The sequence below is a fragment of the Coenobita brevimanus genome, chromosome 71 (genome assembly GCF_032717465.1).
Source record: "Coenobita brevimanus isolate Jiangsu-jjx chromosome 71, ASM3271746v2, whole genome shotgun sequence".
Lineage (NCBI taxonomy): Eukaryota > Metazoa > Arthropoda > Malacostraca > Decapoda > Coenobitidae > Coenobita > Coenobita brevimanus.
In genome coordinates this window covers 6,043,975-6,066,053 of record NC_137024.1, presented here as the reverse complement: position 1 = coordinate 6,066,053, position 22,079 = coordinate 6,043,975, and the positions used below count along the sequence as shown (strand labels likewise).

General features: G+C 38.9%; 1 protein-coding gene across 1 annotated transcript in view; it reads left to right on the top strand.

Moving 5' to 3' along the window:
• LOC145406645 (uncharacterized) overlaps nt 1-10,045 on the top strand; it is a 97,881-nt gene extending 87,836 nt beyond the window's left edge. Inside the window, exons 5-6 of the mRNA XM_080277727.1 lie at nt 5,826-9,600; nt 10,017-10,045. Coding sequence (XP_080133853.1) covers nt 5,826-9,600; nt 10,017-10,045 — 3,804 coding nt within the window. The remainder of the gene's footprint in view (nt 1-5,825; nt 9,601-10,016) is intronic.
• Nucleotides 10,046-22,079: the final 12,034 nt, after the last annotated feature.

Sequence of the window (22,079 nt, the reverse complement as noted above, 5' to 3'; positions counted from 1 at the left end):
ACAATAAGCACTGAAAATAAGGCTAAAATGAACGGAGCGCACGGCCAACATGCAGCGCGGCGGCGATCTTCCCGTCACTATTGTCACATTTGCCTTTTCACGGCTAAAAACACGTATACTACATTATTTTCCATCATAGTACTTCGCAAACGTTCGCTTGTCACTATTACGGCCATAAAAATCACTGTCACTGCCAGTATTGTGGATCGGGACTGAGGAAGACCACCGCGGCGCGAGTTTATTCAGCCTTACGGCAGGCACTTTATTCTCGCTCCGGTCGGCCACTCGCACTTCATTTCTATCGCTCACTTTCACTGTAGCTGCCCATTTTTTGCCTTATTCATCAGTGTCACTGTCCATTGTTATAAAAATAATATTTTCTACACAACAAACTGTCACTGTCAGAACATAGAACAGGAACATATGCTTTCAACTTCTTACACTGGAGTGACTGTCACTCGCAATACTTATATTATTACTATGTACAATTATTTACACCAAAAAACACTGTCACTGTCAGTGCTTTTACAAGTACATACACTAATTTACACTCATCAGGCTGTCACTGTCAGTACGTAAAAGAAAACTAAACACTAGTATCACTGTCACTCTCAGTATTATTTCCAAGAATCTTACCCTAATTTTCAAAATCTAGTCAGGCTGTGGTAGTCAAAGAAACACGGGTAAGCACAGAGGGGAACTTTGCACTCTTTGCACTGCAAGGAGGTGCGCCTAAAGGTTCTGTCCTGCCTGGTAGTGTGGCTGCACACATGACACCTCCTCAGTGCTTTTCCCCTCTTGGCAGTGGCAGGCAGTGGCTCCAGGCAGTGTCGCTGAAGGTAGGCCTGACACTGTAGGCGGTCTGGAGGTGTCTGAGGGTGGCGTTTGGGACCTGTTGCAAGTACCTGGCCATAACGCTGAAGCAGCTGGTAGACACAAGTCTTAGAAAATCTTCGGAGAGAGTAGTTTGCTGGCTTCCTGTTCTTGATTTTATACAGGATGAAGGCGTTCAGCATGCACATATCAATCAAGTGCAAGAACACCTTCCTGTACCAACGACGATTCTTCCTCAGGCAGTCTATCTCTCCGATCATCATGTCAGACTTGTCCACCAGCCGCATATTGACGTTGTAGTCAATGACAGCATCAGGCTTCATCACAGGCTCGCCAGTCCTTCTGTCAACCTTCCCTGTGGCCAGCATTTCCCCCTTGTGTACTGTGGTGAGCACATTCACGACTCTCTTATCATGCCACCTGATCGCAAGCATCTTGTCAGATTTCTTCAGGTGCACGTCTCCCCGCTTTGACTTTTCAGCCTCGGGGAAGGCAGGGTAGTGTGCCCTATTGCTCCTGACAGTGCCTATTGCTCCGACGCCGTGTTCAGAAAGGTACTTGGCGAGTTTAGGAGCTGTAGAGTAATTGTCCGTATACAGGACATGATTCTCGCCAAAGTACTTTTCCAAAAGCACTTTCACCACAGAACCAGAGAATCCAAGGGGGTCAGTCTTGTCCAAATCGACATTGCTGGCGATGTAAATCACGAAGTCTAAGATGAATCCCGTCTTGCAGTCGCACAGCACGAAAAACTTGATTCCAAAGCGGTGCCGTTTGCTTGGAATATACTGCACAAACCGAAGACGGCCCCTGAACAAAACCAAGGACTTGTCAATCACCACTTTCTTGAAAGGGCGCAGGAACCTCGTAAACTTATCCTTGATCAAGTTCAGGATTCCCCTCACTTTCCATAATGGGTCAGTTCGGGAAGGCTCATCATTGTTCGCGAAGTGAAGGTAAGTCATGAGCTGCCTAAAACGATCGCGGCTCATGTATTTATTGAAAATTGGTGTTGGGCAAAGATCGTCTGAACTCCAGTATTCCTCCAGCTTATGTTTCCAATTGTGGGGCATCAATAACATCAACCCAATAAATACAAAAAGTTCCCTGATCGTTAGAGGCACCCATGCTGCCATCCGCGACGTGGATGGCGTTGCCGCCTCACCTTCTCCTTCGCGAACTGCAGCAGATTGCCCCTCGTACCTGTTTGTCTCGGTACAAATCTGCTCCATTACCTCGTTGTCAAGGAAGGCCAACAGGTAGTCCAAGCATTCACCATCCTCGTCGACAGGGAAGTCAGCCTGAACTCCACACCCACTGTCATCAAAGGGCAGATCCTCTGGCACAAAATCTGAGCCCTCTGACCACACGAAGGCATCAAGAGTGCCCTGCCTAGGCTGGGAGGTGCTGGGGGCGGCGGGGGGTGAGGCAGGTCGTGTGGGAGTGGGTGAGGCAGGCTGTGAGACAGTGCGTGAGGCAGAGGCTGTCCTAGGTCGTGTTGGTGTAGTGGTGGTGGTGGTGGGGACATTATCAGAGGGTTCAAGGTCACTCGCGGTGGCGTGACTGGCGAGTTGCCTAGTGCGAGTTTCCTTACGAGCTAGCCTTACACTAGGGGACAAAGTTCTAGCTCTACCAACACGAACACTGGGCCTACGAAAACCTCTAGTACGTAAAGTAGAACGTCTACTTCCCTTTCGAGGTGGTGAAGGCGACTCTGAAGACTCAGGAGACAGGGCAGCAGAAGAGGAGGACGAGAGAATGGGGCTGGGAGTGCGTGGCGGGCTGGCGGTGGCGTGTCGTGGCGTAGGGGACAATGGCAGTGAGCTTGGGTCACCACTCCTTTTCCTCTTTGCCCCCTTCCCATATTCCAAGCCCCTTTTCACAGGAGCCTTGCCTGTTGAGGTGCTTGGCACTGAAACACTCACTTCGGGCACTGAAACAGTCACTTCTGGCACAGACTCAGCACTCGATTGCGTGTCAGACTCTGCCAGGCTTGACCACACACCGACGTCACTCCCATAATCCATCGAAGCTTTCAATAGTTCACTGGCTATTGCAGAGTCACTCAGTCCCTTAGCAGTTCCTGGTAAGGTTTTGAAGGGGGTTGAGGTCACAAAACCCTTTTTCGGAGGGCTGGAAGGCACAGACTCGGAAGAGCTTGAATTTGACATGGTGTCACCGTGGAAGATTCGCGTGGACTGACGCTAATCAGGGGCAAACCGTGCGAAAAAATCACAGTGTGACAACTGGGGAAACAAGCGTTTCCCAATAGCAGAAAGTGCTTGCGAGATGACGGCGCAGATTGACACGTATGAGCCGTCCGCGCGTTGCCATATCGCACGACGAGGGAGGGCCGCGCATCGGTGCGTGGGTGGGTAAAAAAAATGATACTTGGCAACAACCGAGGTCAGTAGTACAAAGGTCAAGTGTGCTAAACATAGCTCACGTGTGGCGGTACTGATAGACAATACCAGCTGGAGCATGCTTGCCCGCGGTTATTCAAAATTAACTCAAATCGCAAACGCGACGATCCGCCGTTCTGTCCTTTGGGCCGACCGTTGCAAAAGCGACGATCCGCGTTTTAGGGGTTAAGCAGTTTTTATCCAGTTTAGACGAGATTTAGTAGAAGAATTAAAGGTAAGGCAAGAACCAGGGCTGGGGTCAATTCTTTTTTCTCAGTTCAGTTCAGTTCCAGTTCAGAATAAACTTTGAATTAATCAATTCCACTTCAGTTCAGTTAATTCGTAAAAAACGAAATCTTCAGTTCAGTTCATTATGGTCGATATTTCATTCAATTAAAATGTTTTCAATTCAAAGTCAGTTTTAATCTACTCAGTAACATTAATTTAACAGTTACTTCACTTGATATATTTTTAACTTTTTTTGTGATAGCAAACTGTATATTTTGCTGTTTATTTGAGTATTCTGTAAGTTAATTACACTGGTTTACAAAAAAAAAAAAAAAAAAAAAAAAATCTGAGGCAAGCATGTGAATAGGTGTTTTTGACTAATTTTGATATGCTTAATTCAGATTTCTAAACAGTTTTGCTCTATCACCTCTAGTTTTTTTGCTTTCACATATACCTTTTTTCATTATAATGCATATATTTATAATATAATGAGTTTATTTCATATATTAAAATGACATATTACAGAACGAAACAAAATAGACACAGAACACTGACAGAACTAAAATATTACCATTACTTGGATATAAGCATATACAGTATACACACCATAGTACTACAGACACTCAGAAGTGAGTTTTTTTGGACGATCTGGTGTACTTTGCCTTCTGGATGTCACGCAGGAGCATCCAGCAGAAGTCCCTCATCATGCTGGGGTTCCACTTTCCTTGGTAGTTGCCCTCCATCTTAGTAATATCTTGGTAGAACCTTTCCCCATGTTCGTCACTTACTGCTCCGAGGTTCTGGGGGAAGTTGAGGTGGGAGTGGAGAAAGTGAATCTTGAGAGACATTCGGCACCCCATATCCTGATAAGCCTGCAACAACTTCTCGACACGCTCTTGGTAATCTAGTGCCTGTGTATTACCAAGGAAGCCATGGCAGACTACCTTAAATGCTTCCCATGCTCTCAATTCCTTCAGGGTGAGCTTCCCCTCGAATACCTCATCCTTCAGCACCTCCCGGATCTGAGGTCCGATGAAGATGCCCTCCTTGAGCCTAGCAGAACTGAGAGCTGGGAACAGAGTGCACAGGTGTTGGAATGCAGCGTCATCCTTGTCCATGGCCATCTTGAAATTCTTCATAAGGCCAAGCTTGATATGAAGAGGGGGAAGAAGCATCTTGTTCTTGTCTGCCAGAGGATTTTTTTGGGCACAGTGTTTCCCAGGCATGAAAGTGCTCCTAGACCCCCAGTCCTTCTGCGTGTAGTGCTTGACATGTTTGAACTTGTTGTGGCGTGCGTTTTAAACCAAGTTCCAAGAAAATAGGACGGTAAATGGATTTTTGTCGAATATTTTGGGTTTAGGCCTATATGTATACAAGTACATACATGTATACATGTATATCTCAAAAACTAGAGGTGATGAGTGAAAACGGATTTCGAATCTGAAATCAGCACCCCAAAATTAGGTTAGAACACCTAATTTCATGCTTGCCTCAAATTTTTTGTAAACCAGTGTTATTGTACAGTGCAATAATGAATTCGCATATTACTGTACGGTGTAAAATATTATTTTATCAATTCAGTCATCAATTCATATAATTTCATTGATATAAATTCCAATTCAGTTCAGTTAATTTTATTTTTATATTTTTCTCGATTCCAATTCACTTTTTTTTTTTTTTTTTTTTTTTTTTTTTTTTTAATCAGTTCCAATTCAGTTCATAACTGACCCCAGCCCTGGCAAGAACAAAGCAGTTCAGTCTTGAGAAAGGTCAGTCAGAGGTCAAGATCACAGAGCAGGGTCAAAGTTTGATTGTGTGTGTGTGTGTGTGTGTGTGTGTGTGTGTGTGTGTGTGTGTGTGTGTGTGTGTGTGTGTGTGAACTAATAACTAAATCAGTTATGATTCAATTTAGACCAAACTTTGAAGGGCTGAGTGTTGGCCAAAGGATTGACCAGTTGCTTTTGACAGCAGTAGGTCAAAGGTCAGGGTCATATGGCAAGGCCAAGTTAAAAATTTTTCTTCAAGTTTAGATACAATTTTGTGGATTGGTTCAAGGTAAAAAAAAAAGGATAAAGAAATTTGATTTTGAGAGTAGTCAGTCAATGGGAAAGGTGATGGGACAAGGTTAACTCAAGCAGTTTTTATATGATTTCAGTGAAACTTGGTTGAAAGATTACGGGGTAAAGGGAAGGAATAAAGAAATTCAAATTTGAGAGAATTTTATTGAAGATCAGGGTCACATGGCAGAGCCAATTGTTCAGTCTGTAGAACAGTTGATGTACACAGGTGTTGTACTGTCTAAGTGCTCCCTTTTTATAGTATTTTTTATGTTATTTATTCGTGTGTTTCTTTGTTTTTCAGACCGAACCAATGCAGCTGTTTTACCATATATATGAGAGAGCCAGTAAAAAGATTAAGTTGGACCTGGAATTGTCTGCTTCTGAACTAAATGTGTCTGAGGAAATGCCAAAATTGGAGCCTAGTGTTGGGGAGCTCACCAGTGCATTTTATGGTCAGTCGGATTCCAACAGCAGCATGTCAGACTGTAGAAGTGCTCCTCTTTTGCAGGCTGTTGGGCCTTTGCCTTATCATCCATCATCTGAGTCTAAAACGGAGAAAATTCAGCTTCCCAAGAGTCCACCCACAAATATTGATGTGAGTCCAGAGCTTTGTCTGCCAACTGTGACTAATTCCAGCAATGAAAAGCTGTCTTTGAACACACTAGATAATAAAGGTCATGAAGTGAATGGACAGTGTAAAGTGTTATCAGGAATATTTCAGAGTAATGTAAGTGCTGGTAGTCAGGAAGTAGAGACGGGAGTAAGTGAGACACATGCTGTTGATTCTTTGGTAACATATCCTCAGCCCTGTACAGCATCAAGTGACTCTCTCAGTGTTGGAGTTGCATTTGTGCCTGGAAATTTGGAATGCATCAATCCCAGTGGTGTTGCCTGTGCAATAGTTCCAAGTGGTGGTTGTGCTCCAATAACTGGAGAATGTGTGCCCAGTAATGTAAATTTGCCTGTGTTTTGTAATGCTGCTGTTCAAAGCCAGTTACAGAGTGGTGGGGATCTGCATATTAGTAAATGGATTTCTTCCGAACCTCCAGTAGAACAAGGGAAAAGTGCAACTTCACAAGTGCCTACAGACATAAAATCCCTGGAAAAAGAGAATGCTAGGAAGGATGATGATGAAGGTGAAGAAGTTCAGCTTAAAATAAGTGAGTCAGGAGTTATGAGTGTGTGTGGTAAGGACACAACTGTTGAAAGAGTGATAAACTCTCTTGAGTCAGAAGCATGTGAGCTGTTGTCAAAGATTGAAAGTGGGTCTCTTGGTGATGACTTCCCACCTGCTACAAGAGAGAAGATATCTCAGAAAAGAAGTGATACCAGTGCAGTGAATGAAAGTAAAAAATTGAAGACAAAGAGTACTTTAGCAGATGGAATAAATAGTAAGGGAGGAAATAAAAATGATTTAAAGGGAAAGAAAGGTAAAACATCTGATAAGGTAGAGAAAACTGCAGTTTCAGATTCTTCCTGCTCAAAATTAGTAAATCAGACCCCAGATAATACTACAGGTAATTCTGTAAATGATGGAGATAAATCGCTTCTTGATGTACCAGAAAGTAATGGTGATCTTAAGACTAATAATTGTGAAACAGCTGGAGTGGAGGATACTGCAAAAGTTGATAATCAAAGGTTGTGTATGAAAAGCCCAAATGAACTTGTGAGTGTAGTGGAAACAAAGGATGTTGACAATAAAACCTCTCGATCCAGTCACATCCCAGCCAGTTTGACTGCTGCAAGTATGGCTAATCTCAATAAGCCACATTTTAAAGCTAGCCAGGGTAAATTAACTGCTGGAGATGAAAGACAGGGGGAACAAAAGTCCAACAATGTTGGTAGTACAAATAATGCAAAAAAAGAGAATAAGCAAGACATGACAGGAAAAATAACTAATAGCAGCATTCGGAAATCATCCCAACCGTATGGCTATAAAACTCTTAAAACTCCTCCCAAAAGTTGGAATCCAACAATTTCTAGGGAACAGTTAGCTTTGGGTGCAGGAAAATCTTCTATTGGCAAGGGAAGTAAAGATCTGCCTCGGACAAATAAAATATTCAAAGCTCGTAATGCCCCGCGATGTCCTCCTGACAGCTCCTCCTCGGATGCAAAACCTGCTGGTGTGCTTTCTGTAGCAAATGAGAGTAGTGAGTCTCAGAAGCATGATGCTTCAGTAAAACAGGATTCTAAAATTTTAGTTCCTTTGCAACAAAAGAAGACTGATGATATTGCATCTAGTACTTCTACTCATTTAAGTTCAACATCGTCCCCTTCTTCCATTCAAGCTACAAGTCGAACAGCTAATAACTCCACAGGGTTAAGTACAGGATCAGGGTGTTCCCAGTCTGACGACAATAAATATAGCAACAGTTTGAGTAAAATTGAATCAGATTCTGATGCCAAACATTCTGCTTCAAAAGTTGAAGATGTGAAAGTACACATGAGTAAAGTAGGCTCAGTTTCACATCATTCATTAACTAGTGAATCGAAGGAAAGTACAAAATGTAGTTCAAAAATTGTTGATAATTTTAGCAGTGTTCAAGAAACAAGCGCCTCAGTTAATAAAAGTATTCCAAATGGGAGATCTTCAAGTAGTAATGGCAAAACAAGTAAGTCCCCCAAAGTTTCATGTGCATTATCAGCCAGTTCCAAACCTGAAGCTAGTCTGATGACTATCCCAAAGTCAAATATTAAGCCAAATTGTGCAACAGCTGAGGCAGTTGCAGTTAGTGTTCCCTGTTTTTTGCCTAGTAGTGCAAGTTTGAATCAGTTGAGTTTAACTGTGTCATCAGCTGTGACATCTTGTCTTAATCAGGTTAAGGTAGATACAGTAAATACTCTAACTGGCACCACTCCAACTCTCCATCCACAGCAACATTTTGCTATAAATTCACCTACAGTTGGTATTGGTATAATTCCGTCTTGCACCCTGCCATTGCCTTACTATACCAATTCTTCCTTAGGTTATCCAACTTATCCATACTTGTACCAGGGAACAGAGACAATAGGCCTTATTCCTCCCCACACTCCTGCATCATTTATTCCATCATTTCCTGCATGTCTGACACCTCGATCCCCCCTCAGCCCACGCAGCATTGGAGGAACAAAGGTTGTACAAGATTTACAGTCTGGCTTCCTCCCCATGGTGCCACTGGTGTCTCAGGTTCCAACCCAAACCATGTCACCACAGCCCATGACACCACCTTCTCCTCGCACCCCAACCTCTGTACAATCTCCATTGCCATACCCTTCGCAATCACCTCGACCATCCTGTACAAGTCACCCCTCGAGACCTCTCACTCCCCTTTCCCCTCTGACATCCCATTCTCCTCTCACATCCCACACACCCATCTCATCTCACTCCCCCAAACCACCATCATCAGTTTTCTCTTCAAGAACTCATACTCAGTCACCTAAGCAGTACTCTGCAATCCAGCCAGTGGTATCACAGTCCCAAAAGTCTAATCTGAATATTGCTGCACCCCAGTTGCATTTAATAAATGTATCTTCACAACCTGAAAAGTGCACTGGGACTTTAGCACCTCAGAGCACAGTGACAGCTACTGAATCCAGTTCTCATTTGCATATCAGTTCACCATCAACACCCCATTCACAAAATGCCTTTTACCAGCTTAATTCATATTCACAAATGACCCAATCACATACATCTGTCACGAAGGTTTCTTGTAATTCTGTTAATGCATCAAAATCCTTGGTTCATCAGTCATCTAAATCTATAATCAACAGTCAGTCTGGACAGTGTATATTGCAAACTTCACCATCAACTAGTTTCCAAACTTCTCCACTCCCATGTCAGTCACAGAAGTGTTTAAAAGTTCAAACATCACAGTTCTCTAAATCGTTAAATTCCCCTTCATGTACGGGTCATCAGACTACTGCTAGTAGTAGATTACCTCAGCCCACTGTACCTCAGTCTTCATGTCAGAGCTTTGCTTCATCTAACAATGAGCTGAGAGTAACTGCTAGCAGCAAAGATCATGCAGGTGTGCTAGAAGCCAGCAGTAGCTTGTCAAGTAACAATTCATTCAGTCCCACCTTGTCAAGTGTGGCAGGTACTGTACCCAGAACTTTAGCCTCATTCCCATTATCATCCATAGCACAAGTCAGCACCCCTGCTTTTCGAGGCCCAGTTACTCCACAAACTGTTTCCCAAGGTAATAGTGTCACTCCTCTTGGAGTGCCTACTTCTCTTCCATCCACCAGTAATGCAGGTCACTCAGAGAGGAAGGTTACTATACCTAGTAGTTTAACAACCACATCTGCCACAGGCAGAAGTAATACTGTCCCCTCTTCATCTGACAGTACTTCATTACTGTCCTCTTCACACCCAGTTGTTTCAAGTTGTGTATCAAGTGTACATAACTCATCCATTCCTCTACTCTCAACTTTTTCTTCATGCACAGTTAGTAGTACTTCAACCTCTCTTAGTGATGTACCCTTATCTTCTCATTATTGTGGTTCATTGCAGACTTCACACCCAGGTTCTACAAGAACTGAAGCAACTTTAAACATACATTCAAGTTATACACCAAGTAAATCAGATGGAGTAGAGAAAAGTGACTGCAGTAATGTAATACCTGGTAAAAAAACTGTTTCAGCAGGAGTCATACAAATCCCATGTCACTCTAGTATGAGCTGTGCTGCTCTTTCAATGCCCATGAATACAACAGCTGCTGTGAAAGAGCCGATCTGTACAACTGATGTATTGGTGCCCATTAGTAAAGCTGTTGTGACAACTGATCCATCAGTTACTACAATTGGTTCAACAACAGCGTACAGCGTCACAGCTTGTACGGTGCCTGCTAATACATCAGCATTTAATACCCCTGTCTGTGCAGTATTTGCGAGTGCAAACAATGTATTCTGCACCACAGCCAGTGTAACTGTACCGGAGATGACTAAATCAGTTGACACTGTTACTTCTAGCAGTTCATGTGCATCTTCGGTATCTAAAAGCACCACTGTGAGTTCAGGTACAGTGTCAGTAAGTGCAGGGAGTACTGCAACATACTCAGTATGTACTGATGTAGCAAAGCCTGTAGGAAAAAGTGCTACAAGTATAGCTAATCCAGAAAAATGTGCCAGCTATACTGATGTATCTGAAAGTACATCAGCTCTTTCCACTGTAATGTCAGTTAGTAAAGATAAGGTTGCAGTGCTGGGAACTGACAAATTTATTACTTCTGATTTTAGTACAGACCGTACATTACCTGTCCCAAACTCCTCATCAGAATCTTCCCCCTGTGTCAGTAGTAATGTAGGATTGTCATTTGGCAGTACATCTGCTACAGCTGTATCCCCAAACAATTTTATTTCTACCACTCATAATACAGCAGGAGGAAATTCAGTGGTGACTGTAAAGGAGAGAGGTGGCTCTGAGCCACTGCCAAGTGCCTGTACCCCTGTCTGTGATGTGATGCATGTGATTGATGCCAAACAGCAGTGTGCTGAACCAAATGTCAGCAGTGGTGGTGGTGGTCCCAAGCCATGCCTCAAGAGTTAAATATTGCACAGTTATGGCACCAGTAATCCTGGATGCCAGATATTTACTGATACCTGTATGTAAGTTTAAGAGAGTTTTAAATGTACATTGCCTACCATCTCTTGTACAGTAGTTTTTATTTTGCAGGTATTGTTTCCATGTGTTATAAACACAGTCAATCACTTTTGAAGTGGTATATAGACACATATTTTTATCTTTTCAGTATGTGATGCCTTCATGTTTGTTATTATGATTTATTTTGAGATTGCATGGATATATATATACTGTAGTTTCAGTCATAGAGATGTAATGTGCTTTTTCGTATCAAGTAATGTTCTCACTGACCTGCTTTTGAAAATAAGTTTCTTCCCATTATATGTGGGATCTAACTCATTGAAGCAAATGGATAACTCCCGTAATTCCAGAAGTTAAACATATATTTCTATTCTAAGAAGTCTTACATTGCTGTATATACAGTACCTGTGTATGTTCTCTTTTCTTTACAAAAGAGCAAGCTATCTTTGTAACCATAAAGAAATGCTTTACTTAGGTATGAGTGAGTCCTTCAACAGTTAGCTGAATCAGATACTTAAGAATTTTAATGGCTAATCAAGAAAAATTAGTCAGTTCGTGGAGGAAAGTGCGGTGGGAATGTCATCTTGAAAGGATATTGGAAGATTTATCTGCAGTTTCAGATCTGGTACTTGTTCTTCAAGGATATATTGTGGTACCGTTTCCTTGAGAAAGAAAGGATGTGCTTTAGTACAACACTAGTTACTGAGGAAGTTTTAGTTCTCTTGCACTTTTCAGTATGTGAACTTTGTAAAGTGACTTACTAGAGTGTCATGGTTCAGAATTCTCGTGTAACACCTTCTCTTCTTAAGTAAATGCTCTGGAATTGTGAATACCGTGAACCAACTTAAGCTTTAACACAGAGTGGCTGTGTTCTCTCACAATTGTGATTATACTTGAGGTTAATTCATGCTTAAGAGTTGAATAACCTTGTAGGTTTATAGAATATTTTGAAATCAAGGTGGGAAAAGATTTATGAATCTATATTAGCAGCTAAAAAAAAAAAAAAATAAAAAAAAAGGAAAAAAAGGAAAATGTTTTCTAAAATCAAGCTTGCATTCTCTGCTCCTAGGAATTTCATACATCTGGTCCCACCTTATCGCTGACTAGATGTGATCCATTGTGTAGCATCATGAGCTAAATTTTTATTTTTACAGAAATAGACAGTGATATTGTTGTAGTTACATGGGAAACACTATGTGAATGCCATCCTGTTTATAATTGATAGGTTACTGATATTAGTGTTGAAAAATGCAAGTGTAGTGTGAGCAGCCAAGTTATCAATATGCTGTAATGTATTTTGCATGTTTGTGGTTGCTGGAAATTATTTGTTTTTATATTGCATGATACCTTTCTACATGACAGGGAGTCTTCATTGGTGAAAATACTGTACAGTGTGATGTTGAATTGCTTAACACCTGTATAGTTTATTGCCAGCTTGTGATTACGATTATAATTTAACCCTTTCCGCAAAGGGACATGGTTTGCATTTTATACTTGCCACTTGCAGATAATTTAATTCATCTTAGGGAACACTTTTTGTTGCGGAGGGAGGCAGTGAAATCTGTGTACAACCCTCTCGTTCAAAACCTTGATCCTGAGCTGAAGTAAAATATTTTGAGTGTTGCGAGAATGAAATAATGCATCATGGGAGTGAAGAGGTTAATGAGCTTAATAGTACTGTAATCGTTTTAATTCTGTACTTTTGCTGTTTCTTCCTGACATAGAATCTCATCTGTTATATAGGGTTTTTTTTTTTTTTTTTTTTTTTTTTTAGTGCCTGATTAATTGAATTATGCCTGTTTCACATACATTTCACCATAATTATAAACCATGATTTTGTCTTTGTAAAATACCGCATGCATTTTTTATGTAGACCAGTAACTGCAGGTATATACTGTACATGAATCATGTATATATCCAAATTTATTTGTGGACGTTTTGAATGCAATGCCAAAATGAGATTGTGACAAAAGATAACACAGTATGCAAGACAGATTCAAAGCTAACAGAAATAACATCACAAAGGATTGATTTTTCTGAAGGCAGAGGAGCAAGAAAAATACAGTAATTCCTTGTTTAACACATTTTCACTTAAAATGTTTTTTAAAACTACAGTGTATATTGCTACAGCTTACATAGGCTTGTAACATTATGTATAACTTGTTTAGCAATTTATACGTACAGGGTATGTGTGAATGGGTGTGGTGATGGAGGAAGGAGTGATAGGTCAAGAAGAAGGGGGATAAGATATAGTACTGTAAATTATTGTGTGAGCAACTGAAGTATGGAGGTTGATGGGGCTAGGGAGCTAACAAGGGATTGAACTGGTTGGATGAATTTTATGTGGAGGAGTACATGACAAAAGAGTAGCATTTAGCACTTTTTTAAGTCATCATATTGACTCTGACAGGTAATAAGAAGTGCACGTATGTGAAAGATTATGCCCGTGTGATGGAGTCAGGATTCTTGGGATTTGACTAATGAATGATTGAAAGTATGTGGTCCATTTTGTTTGAGCATGCTGTTGATTTGTTTTTGCTCTTATCATTGTTGTTCCTTTTCCTTGCTGAAAGCTGTACCTCACCCCACCTGTGGGTGGGAAAAAAGTTGGGTGATGATAGTGATAATGATGATAAATACCATACTTATAGACACATCCAATCATAACATTATATACATTATAACATTGTTTCCAAGCCTTAAGTATGGTATTTAAATATTTGATGAGATATTCATTATTGGTGTAACATAACCCTCACTGTAAGTGATTTACACTTGGGTATAGGTATTTTTCAGGAACATATCTGTAATGATAAGTGAGAATTACTGTGTAGTAATGGGATTGCTCGTCATTTTACTTGGTTGAATATTTGAAGATGAAAGTCATTAAGTTGTGATTTTAAAGCATGTTTGTCTATAGAAAGAGGCTTTCAGTATTTTTTTATTTTTTTTAAAGGCCACCCCCCCCCTCCCCTTTTCTTAATTTCCCCTTGATATATTCTGATTGCAGCATTAAATATATTCCAGTGTATTCTGAAATAGGCAGTCCTTGTTATAAATCAGGAATGTATTAAAAAGTTTTACGTTTTCCTTAAATTGGGAAAATCTTGTAGAACTGTTTTTATTGATAATGCTGTAGTGAAACTTTAATGTCAAGATTTCTGTAATTTATAGCAGACATCAGGAATGTAGAACATCATAAAAGGGACCATAATAACAAGGACTTGTGGTTTATTCTCATCTGAAATGGTCTGTGCTTGTAGTATTCTGCCTAGCCAATAGCATATCTTGGCAACAAAGCTCTCCAGCACAGTTCTGGAATAGTGGTCCAATGTTTGATTTTAACAGCAAAGCTGTTTTGTGTAGATGCTGTGCAGTTTTGGTTTTTGTCATAAGATCTGGATCGTTAAGTTTGTTCAGTGCCGTATAGTATACAGTGTGATACCATAATCAGTTCATGCATAGCACCGTCCAGTGCATTATATCTTAACTTTTTTTTTTTTATTATTATTAGTTGTATGCATTAATGTACTTTTATACATTTTTTTATTGATATCATGTAAGCATTTTTTAAAAGCTTTTATTAATTTTGATCCAGTTGGTTACAGTGACAACTATACTGTAGGAACCCCCTTCATAGTGCTAAAGTAGGTCTTTCCTTACATTGAATAAAATTGTCTGATGGTAGCAAGGCTATACTAAAGGGATTTATAAAGAGTGTTTCTATCGTTTTCACTGAGAGATCCTTAACCCTTTCAGTCCACTGATGAGTTTTGTTCTTGATGTCACCAGACAGTTTTAATCAGCTTAAGAGTTGGATGGGTCTTACATACATTTCATTAATTATTTCTAGAGTAGAAATCTCCCCTGTATTAAGGAAAAGTGTCTGTAGACAGCTAATATGAATTAAAGTACATTATTGAATTGAAGGGGTTGATGAATCATGTGATGATAGCAGAAATAAAATACAGTAGTCAGCATTGTAGTGAAAGGATTCATTATTAGTCTGGTACCATGGGGGTTTTCTTGATCAGAGGAAAGTTTCATATTGATGTTCACAGTAAAGTGTTTTCACAATGCAGGAAGAAAAAAGTTAAAAAATTATTATCTTGTTGCTCCCAGTGTACAACCTATGGTAATTGCACCAATTAGGCTTAGTCACAAGTTTTCACATTGTCAGGTTATGAATTCTCTGTTAATATTCTTGCTACCACCAGTCAAGTTTATTTGTTTTATGGAGATTTTCTGTACTGAGGAGTGTAATGGAGATAAGTTTTATCTTTACTGTAACAGGTTTCCCCCAGATGAAAGAAAATCGTCGGGTAACAGCTGTAGTACAGTAAAATAAATTTGATGTCCTCAGTTCTTAGGCTGAAGGGGTTAATAGCACAGTTCTTGTCTGCTGTTTGTGGAATCAAAGTAAACAAACTTCATAGCTGATTTAGACTGAAGATGATCATGTACATGTCCCTGATTTACAATGAGGACTACCACTATGCTGTTCATAGGATTTTCATTCATTCTCATGTCTGATTTCATTCCAGTTGGTTTCATGTTACAGTAGTGCAAGTATGCAGTTAGGTGTTCAGTGATTGATATTGCTGTGCCTCAGTACAGAACAGTATGTAGATATTCAGTTACCATTATCTGTACTTCTGTTTTGATTTTTTATTCATGGTTTTCACATATTATATTTACTAGAATGACCAAATTTGCTTATACAGCAGAGTTACATTGTACTTTGTGATTCTGTTTTAGGAAAGCTCCTTGCAGATGATGTATGAGAAAAGTTAATTCGTTTTAGACCTCCCTCCTCTCAACAGTATCCCATTTTACCCCCTCATCACTCACCCACCGTATCCTCTCTCCCCACCCAAGTACCTTCCTGCAGTAACCAAGCTGTTGTTTTGAATAAAAATAGAAGCAAGCCAACCCATAGTAGGAGTGTAAGACATCTGAAGCATTAGTTAGTGCCACTAGACAAACAACCTTCCTCACACCACCTCTCACACCACAACAGATAATTAAATGCATAAACAGATCACAGTTGTACAGTACATAGAGAAGTTATATGAACATAATTAAAATCGTCATCATCAAAATTACATACCACATTACAGTATCATAACAGTCTCATTTATTGCATCCATCCATGATCATCCTGGCCTACCATGCCTCCTTTCACCATTAAATTCTCCCATGCATACTTTTTTCACCACCCATTTATATTGATTCTTTCTGTTACCATACCATGTAAGTGCATACTCTTCTACCTTCCCAGTCATTGTACTTACTTATTCCAGATAATTTTGTTTGGTGCCCATTTATATTGATTCTCTCATATAAATGCACACTCTTCTGCCTTCCCAGATAAATTTGTTTGTTTCTTATTTTCATTGCAATCATGATTTTTCCTGCTGTATCAAACTCTCACACCCATATCAGCATGTAAGGGTGAGCACTCACACACCTTCATGCAGTCCACATGTAACCTCCATATTCATTCATTCTATTTTGTGTCAAGATTTTCAAAGTACTGGCCATCTTTCTTCCTTGTGTCACTCGACTCTCAACTTCCTTTTTCACGTTAAAATTTATTCCGTTACTTTACTGAGGTACTTGTGCTCTTTAGCCAAATTCTCTCTCTCTCCATTTACCAGCACATTGTGAAAAGTTGACCTTCAGTCAGTAGCCATCATGTGATTGTTAATTACATTTACTTTCCAACCATGCACTAAACTCTGAACCAAACTACAAAGATCCATTTTACTGTATGTAGATAGTGCATCATCGTCTGCATACATCAGATTTAAAATAGTCCGCCATTCTCCATTCGTCTCCAACCTCATCTTCTTTTCATAACATTACTCTATGTTTAAGTTTTTGCTTTCACATCTCATAACCCCAGTGACATATGTATATATTGCACACACACACACACACACACACACACACACACACACACACACACACACACACACACACACACACACACACACACACACACACACACAGTGTATGTTTTATTCAGATAATGATTCAGATAATGATACTGAATTACTTACTTAGTTATCCATATCCTGTACTATTAGGCAAACTTCACTTCTATCATTTAGACTCTTTACACCGTCCATGTTTTTCATCCCCACCATTTATATGTAACACTTTCCATAATCTTTCCCTCTTCACCTTGCTTTATATTTTCAATATTGTAAATGCCACATGCTCCATCATTGGTATAGGCTTTCTGCTATTATCTCTTACAGCAAATACTTGATCCCACACCACCCACCCTGTTCATCACTAACCAGACATTCAAAAATCTTTTTGTCTTTTCAGTTATTATTCATCCATATTTTTTCTTTTTAATAGCTGATTTATCTCATGATATTTTTTGCACTCACTTTGGTTACCTTTACTTTTTTAACAGAGGCAGGTACTGATTTCTTTCACCCTTCTAAATACCTTTCCTTTAACAGTAGGCAAACTTATCCTGTGGTATATATTTTCTTAACTCACTTTGATCACCTTAGCATATCATAGAATGGCACTGTCACAGTTCTCTTTCGCTTCTCTGTTGCAGCTTCACTTATCCAAGCCTTGTTGCATTTTCATAGTAGATTTTTCATTTCACTCTCTCCACTGCATGGTTTCTGTTGCTTCAACCTTTAATGCTCCACCATAGGCATAGGAGCCTGGGGCTTGGCTACTCATTGTGGATGTTTAAGGTGTGAATGTGTGGCAGTATATAAGCAATAAACCCTAACAACCCCTCCAATTTAAACCCTTATGGTGATGACATCAGAAGTGACTCTACCCCTACACTGATGGTTTCTCTCCAAATTTACTTCTTTTACATATCAGAAACTGTACTGTTTATGGTTTTTCAACTACTTTTTATTATTTTCAAGTTCATAACATTACCATATTGTGTAGATGATAATCCAAGTTGAAAAACTGCATTTAAACAGCTTGCTGTACAATATTCACTTGTTTTTATGCATGTGATTGGGCTCGTTTTATTGTTCATATTTTTATTTGGATAGGAGTATTCTCATTTAAGTGGGAATAAAGAGTTTGGATGACATTGATGATGATATTTCCAGTAAATATCAATCACTTGCTCAAAATAGAGCTCGGAAAAAAAGCTGCATGCCATAATTGATCGGGAGAAGCAGTATTTAAGTATTCCAAATTCAAGGTATGCAATAGACCTCAGGGATAGACTTTAATGGATGCACTTACTTCTTTGTTATGGTATCCAAGTTCAGTATATTCTTGGGAGTTTTAGCTTATTTAAATCTTTAATATTCGTTCAGCTATGAATTTTTATAGTATTTTTTACTTGTAGCTAACTGACAGTATCTTACATTTTTTCCATGGATGTAGCTATACCGACACTGAACAGATGCATGGGCTATGACACAGACGTAATCCTTTATATCAGGAGTGGATCCAAATGGTTGCTGGTAATGGGAGACAGCTGCTCCTGCTTCCCCTACTACCCTGTGAGCTAAGATTGATAGACATTTGAAATTTTGAGGCCTTGTGCAAGAAAGTGACAATATATGAATTATAAGTTCTTTTTGTGTGTTCCAGTTGACACTGTGTACATTTGAGCACCAAACAAACTTGTTTGTTCCATAATCAGCAGCTGTTCAAACACAAACTATTCCTATGGAAAATATGTTTCAGTTTGTGCAGCATGTACAGTATGTATGTTTGTACTGTATTGGCTGGGAGTGGCATGAACTTTGTTGTTTCATAAATGGGCAGCTCTGTTAGAAATGTTAAACCTCATTTTATAGGTCCTTAAAGGCACCTGACCTGTAGGACTGAAAACAGTTGTTAAAGCTATTAAAGTAAGAGGGTTGTTATTGAAAGTGATTATATTGTTTGTCATGGTATGATATGAAAACTAACAGAAACAGTTGAGTAAATGGAGGATAGTGTGGAATATGTTATATATCAGCATAAGAAGAAGAAAAAAAAACTAAAAGCACAAAATTGCTTGGATATATTGTACATTGTATATTCTGGAAAGCCTTATGGCCTCATGTCCTCTGTGGCTTAAGGTTGAGCATGTGATGTGATAACTTGTGGTATAGTATATGATGTGTAAATTTGTGAACAGCAGTAAGAAGTCTCATCACACTTGTTATATAGGCAAAGAACTTGTATGAATAAGTTTGAAGCAGAAAAGCTAAACATCACTGATCTGCAATGTTTTTTATCCGTTTCACCCTAAGGGGTCTTTGAAGCTGAATTGTCTGTCAATAACTAGAATAATATACACAGTACATCCTCGTGGTAAAGGTGTTACTGAACACAGTGTGAAGGGAGCAAACAAAAACATCCTGTCTGAGAATGTATTCTGATTACAAATTTCACTTATACCTGCTTCCCCCTCCCCTCCCTGGGTAAAACATATATCCACTCTTTGCTGATATATTCTGACACAGTTATATGTAAGGAAAATCCTGGAACTCTTCAATGAAGTTCACTTCCAGGTAACAGTTGTGTCTTATGACAGTGTGTGTCATTCTTGATTTGATTGTTAAATTATGTACAGTAGATATTTGACTTAGCTATTATTTGCCATTACTAATTTTAGTGGGGTGTACTCAAGAGCAACCTTTTTCACAAGCATTCAGTCTTTCAGTTGTTGTAAATAACTCTACACCAAAGCAAGGTTAAAACATCCACAAGCAGTTCCCATTGATTGCCGCATTTTACCCCAAATGCCTCATTTCTTGCATGTTACAGTACAAGTACTGTAATTCCAAGCAAATTATACACCCATAATCCACTTCCTGCCAGATTGTTCTGTTATAATATATACTGTCCACTCTCTTTGTTGCTCAGACCTCTGTGATTCTGAATTTCTTTCATGTTATCCTTCCATCCCTGTAGCCTTTCTCTTCCTGTAATCTTTCTAGTGTTGTATTTTGTGTTTGAATGTAAAGATTGTTTTCATTATCTAAATCTAAACTATTGTACCTACTGATCATTGTACTACAGACTTCATGCATTATTGTATTGCAGTACAGTATTTTTATCAATGGTATTTTCCCTTTACAGTTCATAATTCTTAGAAACTCCTGAGTTGATAAAGCACTATCAGTGCACTGCAATACACAGTGTATGCTCATTCACAAGAAAACAATACAGACATGTGAATTAAACATTGTGGCAGTACTGTAACTTGTTATGCTTCCTTCAAGATCACTCATATTCTTGTACTGTGTTGGACTGGATAATATTGTATTTGATGTACGGATTGAAAGAAACTAATATAAAATTTTGGAGCTCTTGTGATAGGTCATTATTTACTATAGTTTCCATGTCTGATGAAATTACTAAAGGCATCAGTGTACTTTGATGAGAAAAATAGCAGAATATAAAAAAGTTGAAATATCTGGTGATCTTTAACAAGCAGTACAGTGAAATGGTTCTAATCTTGTTATCCGAGCATTTCCATACATTTGGCAGAATGGTGTTTGGAAATTCATAATACACTGCAGACTTTTAAGTTTAACATGCTTTGTTCATAAAATATTTTGAAAAAGGAGAGATATTAAAAGTAGAAGTGTCCATCCAGTTATCCCTGGCCATGTCTTTTCAACAGAAAATTTTCCGTGTTCATAAATCATGAGTTTTGTAACATGTTTTTATCTCAGCATATTCTCCATAATGCATCCATTATCCATCTCAGTATGGCTTACTGAGAATTATCTGGTGAGTTGTTTTTTTTTAAAGTTGGATTAAAATAACTGTATATAATGTGGAAATGGATAACCTTAATAATGTTTGACCCTGTGTTTCATCCAGAACTCAATATATTTCAGCATTCAGCATTTACGGAATTGGAAATTTAAATGCAGCTGGCATATATGTACACTGAAAATCTATTTTTATTGAAAAACTAATAGATATGCCATTTATTACAAATTAAAAGTGACCATGTGTTGAAAATTGAATTTGGCTGCTCTAAGGTTAACATTTATCATAAATACTGAGTAAAGTATTCTCAGGAATAGTGTACTGAATGTTCCTTTATGTTGGCTGCTGCTGTGGTAGTACTATGACAGCTGCATTGTGAATGTATTACAGTATATACCATATGCTGAAAGGTGGTGAACTGTGTTTTGAAAATCCAATTATTTTACATTAATGCAATGGTCTAGGTTTCAGCTGTAATTTTCTTAGTGAAATTTCTAACATCTTGATTTCTAAAATGTTGTCTTAATAAAGAATAAATTCTACCTAGTTTCAGTTAGCATAAATGGGATTGTGCTCTATGCTCTTGTGTTAATATTGTTGGATACCATACAAAAAACTTTGTGTTGAGCCACCATGTTATTGATTTTGGCTTTAAAGTCTTTGAGCCAACTGAACTGTCTTCTCAGATTCAGTTCCTAATTAGATTCAGTATACGGCAATTAGTAGATAAGTAGTGTGACAGACCATAGGTGTCAGCCTAGCTCTGCCTGTCATTATGTAAACACTGATACTTCCTCATTCGCACAGTTACTTTCATTTGATACTGTTATTTATTACTGATTTTATTATTTTTCTCATAATTTACTTTTTCTATACAGTAAAACCTCATTATAACGGACTAATTGTGGTCCAATCCATTCCGAAAATGTGAAATTCCAATAAAAGCTGCATCTGGACTTCCCCTTGCTAACCCGGACTTTTTTTTTTTATATATATCAGACATTAGTCCAGATAGCACCAACAGTTTTTAAACTGTTTTCACTACCATAGCAGTACTGTACTGTATTATACATTCACTACAATAATCAAATGGAATAATATATGTAATAATACTGTACTGTACACTGATAAACATGTCTTTTATTTACCTTATCGTGGTGAACATAGCTGAAGTGGTCAGGCAGTCTGGACTGTTCCTGGCATTATTGGACTTCTTCCAATATATAAGAATTTAGTCTTGTAGCTCCTTGA